The sequence below is a fragment of the Chiloscyllium plagiosum genome, chromosome 28, assembly GCF_004010195.1.
Source record: "Chiloscyllium plagiosum isolate BGI_BamShark_2017 chromosome 28, ASM401019v2, whole genome shotgun sequence".
NCBI classification, from domain to species: domain Eukaryota; kingdom Metazoa; phylum Chordata; class Chondrichthyes; order Orectolobiformes; family Hemiscylliidae; genus Chiloscyllium; species Chiloscyllium plagiosum.
In genome coordinates, this window is record NC_057737.1 from 27,342,991 (window position 1) to 27,351,302 (window position 8,312).

The 8,312-nt window shown below is 41.2% G+C and overlaps 1 protein-coding gene across 1 annotated transcript in view; it reads left to right on the top strand.

Moving 5' to 3' along the window:
- Positions 1-7,572, top strand: part of gusb (glucuronidase, beta) — a 38,807-nt gene extending 31,235 nt beyond the window's left edge. The window contains exons 11-12 of the mRNA XM_043718576.1: positions 3,185-3,320; positions 6,099-7,572. Of these exons, the coding sequence (XP_043574511.1) occupies positions 3,185-3,320; positions 6,099-6,214 (252 nt within the window). The 3' untranslated portion in view covers positions 6,215-7,572. The remainder of the gene's footprint in view (positions 1-3,184; positions 3,321-6,098) is intronic.
- The last annotated feature ends 740 nt before the right edge of the window (positions 7,573-8,312 follow it).

Genomic DNA, 8,312 nt, shown 5'->3' on the forward strand with positions numbered 1-8,312 from the left:
AGCTATAGGGAGAGGCTGAACAGGCTGGGCTGTTTTCCCTGGAGCATCGGAGGCTGTGGGGTGACCTTATAGAGGTTTACAAAATTATGAGGATAGACAGAGTCTTTTCCCTGGGGTCGGGGAATCCAGAAGTAGACAGCATAGGTTTAGGGTGAGAGCAGAAAGATATAAAAGAGACGTAAGGGGGAAACCTTTTCACGCAGAGGGTGGTACGTGTATGGAATGAGCTGCCAGAGGATGTGGTGGAGGCAAGTACAATTGCAACATTTAAGAGGCATTTGGATGGGTATATGAATAGGAAGGGTTTGGAGGGATATGGGCCGGGTGCTGGCAGGTGGGACTAGATTGGGTTGGGATATCTGGTCGGCATGGACAGGTTCGACTGAAGGGTATGTTTCCATGCTGTACGTCTCTGACTGAGTCTATTAACGATCTGGACAAAGGAGTCGAGGGCATTGTTATAACGTTTGCAGATGACACAAAAATAGGTGCAAGGATAGGTAGTGTTGAGGAAGCAGGGAGGTTATAAAAGGAAGAGGACAGGCTAGGAGAGTGGACAAAAGTGGCTGATGGAATACAATATGGGAAAGTGTAAGGTTATGCACTTTGAGAAGAATATGGGTGTAGAATATTTTATAAATGGGGAAAGGCTTTGAGAATCTGAAGAACAAAGGAACATGAGAGTCATAGTTCAGGATTTTCTTAAGGTTAACATGCAGGTTCAGTTGATAGTTAGGAAGGCAAATACAATGTTAGTATTCATTTTGAGTTGTCCTTAAAACAAGAACAGCGATGTACTGCTGAGGCTGTATAAGGCTCTGATCAGACGACATTTGGAATATTGAGAGCAGTTTTGGGCTCCATATCTGAGGAAGGATGTGCTGGCTGTGGATGGGGTCCAAAGGAGGGTTACAAGAATGATCCTGGGGATGAAGGGCTTGTTATGTGAGGAGCGGTTGAGGACTCTGGGTCTACACTGGGTGGAGTTTAGAAGGATGAGGGGGCACATGATTGAAACTTACAGAATAATGAGGTCTAGGTGGTCGTGGAGAAGATTGTAGGACAGGCAATGACACTGTTTATAACTGAAATGAGGATGGGGGTGGTGGGTGTGATCTTCAGCCAGAGAGTGGTGAATCCGTGGAACTCCTTGTTGCAGAGGGCTATGGAGGCCAAGTCATAGTGTATTTTAGACACAGGTATGTAGATAGGGATCAAGAGTTACAAGGAGAAAGTAGGAGCATGGGGTTGAGAAACATCAGCCATGATCAAAAGGCAGAGCAGACTCTATGGCGCAATTCTACTCCTGTATCTTAATGCCTTGGGGCTTATTAAGTATTTGTAATGGTTATAAGTATTGGTAAGTTTTATTAAGTGGGAAGTTTACTTAACAGTAACAATGTTATTAATTAACAAATAGAGTAATGACATGGCTATTCCAGTCTCATGTGTTCATGTTCTATGTGGTATTTGAACTCCAGGACCTTGCTTGTGTCCTGGATAACCACATGTGCAGGCAGTGGGGTCAGTAGCAGCAGATTGAAATCTGTGTTCGGAGGAACATTTGCAAGTCGCTGTAATGTATCTGTGAGGTCGAGAGCTTTGAGAAGACACTTGTTATAGACCTGATCACCACACAGCGTATGAATAGGCAAGGAGGGAGATTGGGTGACCACTAGGAAAATAGTGCAAGAGCCCCCTGAATAATCCATCCTGTAACCCCTATTCAGCTCCCTGAATACTGGTGTCTCTGCCCCTCTCTAGGTGAACTCAGTCCATGGCAACATCAGTGGCTCAAATCTACATGGGCTACAGGGAATACTGGAAGGGCAATAATAGTGGCAGAAGACCTTTGGGAGCAGGAAGTACTTGCTACAGGATTTCCTAGTACCTGACCTGCTCTTGTTGCACTATCTGTAAGGCTGGGAGAAAGTGAGGACTGCAGATGCTGGAGTTCAGAGCTTAAAAATGTGTTGCTGGAAAAGCGCAGCAGGTCAGGCAGCATCAAAGGAACAGGAGAATCGACATTTCGGGCATCAGCCCTTCTTCAGGAATGCTGTAAGGCTGGTCTAGTTCAGTTTCTGGACAATGGTCAAAACCCCAGGGTTTTGAATGTGTTGGAGTCCCGTGTTAGTAATGCCATAGAAATGTGGATGATAGTTAAATCCTCTTGCTGGAGATGGTTATTGCCTGGCACTTGTATTGCGTGAATGTCATCTGCCACTTATCTGGATCTTACTGCATTTGGACGTGGACTGCTTAAGTACATGAGAAATTGTATGTGGTGCTAAACATTATGCAATTCATTAGTGAACATTCTCACTTCTGACAATATGGTGGAGGAACAGCATAGAGTACAAGGAAAATGAGGTTATATTGAATTTGAGTGAAAAAAACTAGTTCGGTTTCAACTGGAATATTTCATTTAGCTCTTGACAATTCAGGACCTTGAGGAATGTGATATCACTTGAGACAATGCAGATTTATGAGTGGTTCTGGGGAGGTGGAACTTCAGTTATGACGATGGATTGGAGAAGTTAGCATAGTTTCCATTTGGAGAAGAGACATGATTAGACATTCAAAATCATGGGGTGTCTAGACAGCATGTGGATAGGGAGGAAATGTTCTCACTCATGAAAGGATCCAAAAATGACATGGCACAGATTTGGAGGAATTAGCAAAAACGTTTTGATACAAAGAGTAGTTCATGCCTGGAATTCACTTCCTGAGTGTGTGGTTGAGGCAGGTTCAATTGAGGCATTTAAAAGGGAATTAAGGTAAGGTTTATAGAGATGATGGCAGAAAACAGGAGAATAAGCATCTCATCCAGGGCTATTAGAGAGCCAATGCACATGTGCACAATAACCTGAATATTCGCTTTCACAGTTAGGTAATTAAGAATGGTCTAGTGGCTAATGATCATGCCCTGCTGATGAATACCAGCAACGACAGATAACAAGGCTATCTCTGAATAGAGAGATGAGCAGCTGCAAACCTTTTTAAAGCAGAAATGAAGAGGTGGAAGGTGTGAAAAACACTATCACCCGTCTCAGACTGAGCTGAAATGACTCATGATCGTTTTAAATGTGACAGGCATTTGAGTTAGAAATAACTTACAGGAAATGTATGTTATAGATCAGATTGAATGTTATTTAGTGGATTATGTTTTTTTTTGTGCTTTTAGGATCCCCCGGTAATGTTTTCAGAAGAATACCAAAAGGCTGTAATGCAGGAATATTTCATGGTATTTGATGAAAGAAGAAAAGATTATCTGATTGGAGAACTAATCTGGAATTTTGCCGACTTCTTGACTGCTCAAAGTAAGTAATGTACTTAAAAACAGAAAATGCTGGAAATAGGTCAGGAAACATGTATGGGGGAAAGAAGTGGTTTTTAATAATTTCCATTATTTGCAGTAATTTGTTTTTTCCATAGGATTATAATTTTCATTTCAAATGATCAGTCACATAGATGTGGAAATATTCACATGCATGTCTTGTACTTTTCCCAGATGCAACTTATTTTATTCATTTATGGGATGTGGCCATTGCCTGCTTGGCCAGCACTTACCCATTCATAATTGCCCAGAGGACAGCTAAGAGTCAACCATATTGTGTACCAGTCACATGCAAGACAGCGGTTTCCTTCCCTAAAGGATATTAGTGAACCAGATGAAATTTTCCCATCAATCAACAGTTACATTGTCATTATTAAACTCTTAACCCAATCTAGTCCCTCCTGCCAGCGCCCAATCCATATCCCTTTAAACCCTTCCTATTCATATACCCATCCAGATGACTTTGAAATGTTGCAATTGTACTAGCCTCCACCACTTCCTCTGGCAGCTCATTCCATACACGTACCACCCTTCGCGTGAAAAAGGTGCCCCCTTGGGTCCCTTTTATATCTTTCCCCTCTCAGCCTAAACCTGTGCCCTCTAGTTCTGGACTCCCCGACCCCAGGGAAGAGACTTTGTCTATTTATCCAATCCATGTCCCCCACGATTTTATAAATCTCAATAAGTTGCTGATCTTTGAGGGGCCCTATTCTCTCCCTCGTTACTCTTTTGTCTTTAATGCATTTGAAAAACCCATTGGACTCTCCTTACCTCGACTTGCCAAAGCTACCTCATGTTCCATTTTTGCCCTCCTGATTTCCATCTTAAGAGTACTCCTTCTCCTGCCTTTGTACTCTTCTAAGGATTCATTCCATCTTGTCAACACCTGACATATGCTTTCTTCTTATTCTTGACCAAACCCGTCGGCATGGGTGAGTTGGATCGAAGGGGCTATTTCCATGCCGTACATCTCTATGACTCTATAATTGCAGACTTTAATTGAATTCAAATTCCAGCATCCACCCTGGCAGGATTCAAACTCCAGTTCCCAGACATTACCTGGTATACCTGGATTAATAATCTCGAGGCATGCAGCATGGAAGCAGACCCTTCAGTCCAACCAGTCCATGCTGACCGTGTTCCCAAACTAAACTAGTCGCAACGGTCTCCATATCCCTCCAAACATTTCCTATTCATAAACTTATCCAAATATCTTTAAAATGTTACAAGTGTAATGATTTGTACAGCAAGAAGTCCAAAATGATTCAAAATATAAAAACCATAAGAATTATACAAAAAAACCTGAGTTGCAACTGCAATATCCACCCTAGTCTCAGCCACCATTATATCTGGTCAAATTCCTAACATTTAGAATTTCACACCATTGTCTACATGCTATTGCCAGCATTTGTACCTAGTGATAATATCACTAAACCATCACCGCCTCGTCTCCTTGTGTATCAGCCATCAGAATTGTTCAGTAGGCGGTTCTCATGTATTTATCTTAAAGTTTGGAGGGAAGGGAGTGGGAGTATCTGGAAAATAAATAGTTGTCTGCTCCTACAGTCACTGCTTTAGACTCTTGTTGCACATGCTGATGTGTTATGCTGGAGCCTAAGCCACGTCAGGCTTGTGGGTGTTTGCTTTAAAATGTCAGACTTATTTGAGTGAGCTATGTGTGTGAGAAGTGTTGGAAAAATCCACACAAAAGCAGGGATAATCAAGGAGTTTGCCTTGTGAGCCTCATATGTTCAGGGAAAGGTGGAGTAGATGGAGGTATTAAGATTTTTCGTTGCTCTGAATTGAATTGTCAGGCTAGTCTAATCTTTACCAGAGAGGTATTGGATGATGAATTCCCAAAGTGGAATTTTACTTCAATAAAGATAAAATATTACAAATGTCAGAAATCTGAAACAAACGCAACACAGAAGAGAGTTAACGTTTTGAATCCAGTATGACTCTTGTTATGAAGAGTAATACCAGACTCCACCTTAACTGTGCTTTCTCTCCACAGATCCTGCCAGGCCTGCTGAGTTTCTCTAGCATTGTTTATTTTGGAGTTTTACCTTTCTGTACTGTACTAAACAAAAGTTACATTTGGTATTTTAAAAGTGGGGAAATTTGATTGGAAAGAGATTCAGCATATAGAAAATAAGCCACTGGGGAGAAAAATAACTGACTCAAATACTTAGCCATTAAAGAAAGGAATACAGAATTAACTGGTCTGCCTGTCACAATGTAATAAACCCAATGGACAAAGCAGCAGCAAGAACCATTATGAAAACCTATCATTCGTATGTGTTCATGAAGTCACCATGCTCCACATCATTGATAACCACAGCCTTTATTGAGAATTTAGTGGCCTCACGTGAGATGCGTTGAATTGATTTGATACACTAGAAGACTGAATGTATTGCATTGTTTAACAGGAAGTGCTGAAGAAACTTTGCAGTTCTGGCAGCATCCACCAGTTCTGGAGAAGGGTCACTGGACTCTAAATGATTGTTCTTCTCTCCACAGATGCTACCAGACTTGCCGAGTTTTTTCAGCACTTTGTTTTTGTTTCGGATCTCTAGCATCCACAGTTTTGTTTTATTTCAGAATGCCATCCAGGTTGATTCTGTACTGGATAAGTCCATGGATTTTCACGTTATTGTATACATTGTTGGTGTGGGATTAAAAGCACTGCTAGGTGTACAAGTGTTTTCTTTGATAAATTACAACTATGCACTCTTACATCAAAACCTTCATGTATTTGCAGGTACAAAACGGGTAGATGGGAACAAAAAGGGGATCTTCACTCGCCAGAGACAGCCTAAATCATCAGCTTTCATTCTTCGGGATCGCTACTGGAAACTTGCCAATGGGACTAAATAATTATTTTATTGGATCACATCTTTGGCCACCGAATACAGAAGAAACTGCTTACAGAAGATTTAATTGAAATATGTATTGTTTTCAGGGGAGATGGGCTTTACTGGATGGTCAGAATTTCTCATCTGTTCAGAGTTGTTCTTGAAGAGGATAGTGAGCTGCCACTTGAACAGCTACAGTCCGTTTGGCATAGGAGACTCTTCTGGAGGGAGATCTGGCCTTTGGTCCAGCAACAGTGAAGAAACTGATATTTCCAAGCCAGGCTGGTGAGTGGCTACAAGAGAAACCTGCAGGTGGAGGCAGTAGTGGTGCATAAATTTAAAAGATTCCCAACATAGCATCTTCCACACCCATTGCCACATCAGATACATGGGAACATGCTGTTCCAGCTTGCAAAGCCAACAGTCCCAACTGAATTTTTTAAAATTACCACAAAGTATTGATGTTAATCTGAGGTATGAATATTTTCACCTTAAACTTCTGTCAAGATGCATTATAGCCACACTTTCAAAATTGGAAAAGACAACAATTAGATTAGTACTGGTGCTTGTTTGTCTATGCAAGTTTAGGTATGAAGTATTCGTTCCCAATTACACATTTTATTTTGACTCTGAATTCGGTATCAAGATAGAGTAGAACTAAACACTGTTACATGGTTAAATGTTTTGAAAGCCAATTTAAATGTAGTAATATCAAATTGAAATCCCAATCCTATTGTGTCTGGCATCACAATTGGGAGCTTTCACAAACACTTTAGTTATTACTCCAATTTTTTTATTTGGTAAGTGGTGTCCTTGGACATTGGCAAAAAGGCCTGTTACGATAGTCACAGACACTGCCATTTTGCCACAGTGGCACTCACTCAAGCTGAATTCATGACAACACAGCAGGGATAGTGGAACATTCACCCCAAGGTTCAAGTCCAACTCCAGGGCCTGAGCACAAAAATGAACTGCTCAAAGTGCAGTCTTCTAGGTGATGTGATAAAGTAAGGCAGGTGAATGGAAATCCCATTGCATTATTGTCTGGCTGTAATCATTGCTGCATGAGTGTTTTCTATGCACAAATTGGTTCATGTATTCTACACTTCGAAAGTACTTCACTTGCTATAAAGCACTTTGAGTATCTGATGTTGATGAGAAAAGTGTTATGTAAACAAGTCATATCTGCAACTAGCTTCAGATGTTTTTAACTGGACTCATCTTGCCCCTGTAAGCAAGCAAGGTAAACCATAAAAGTTGAAAATTGTATACAATAGACTTTGTATTTTTAGGGCTAAGTGGCATTGGGCCTGATGACTTGGGGGTATTGATCACAGTTGTTGATATCAATGTTATATAAAAGTGTAATATTTTATTAAACTGGTGCTTTGGGATTGGAATTGCACAACTGTCCCATGATTAAAGGTGAAAACTAGTGACCACATACATTATTAACAAAAATTCATAGCAAAATACCAATTTTTTTTTAAGATTAGATTCCCTACAGTGTAGAAACAGGCCCTTTGGCCTAACTAGTCCACATTGACCCTCCAAAGGGTAACCCACCCAGACCCATTTCCCTCTGACTAATGCACCTAACACTGGGCAATTTAGCATAGCCAATTTACCTAACCTGCACAACTTTGGACTGTGGGAGGAAACCGGACACAGGAAACCCACGCAGACACAGGGAGAATGTATGCAAACTCCACAGAGTTTGCAATTAAACCTGGACCCTGGTGCTGAGGCAACAGTGCTGCCGAAGTCTGCTTTTCTTTTTCCTTTAAAAAGGACAGTGAAGGTTACCTAAGATTACAACTGGATCTTGACCAAATGGGCCAATGGGCTGAGAAGTGGCAGATGGAGTTTAATTCAGATAAATGCGAGGTGCTGCATTTTGGGAAAGCAAATCATAGCAGGACTTATACACTTAATGGTAAGGTCTTAGGGAGTGTTGCTGAACAAAGAGATCTTGGAGTGCAGGTTCATAAGCTCCTTGAAAGTAGAGTTGCAGGCAGATAGGATAGTGAAGAAGGCGTTTGTTATGCTTTCTTTTATTGGTCAGAGTATTGAGTACAGGAGTTGGGAGGTCATGTTGCGGCTGTACAGCACATTGGTTA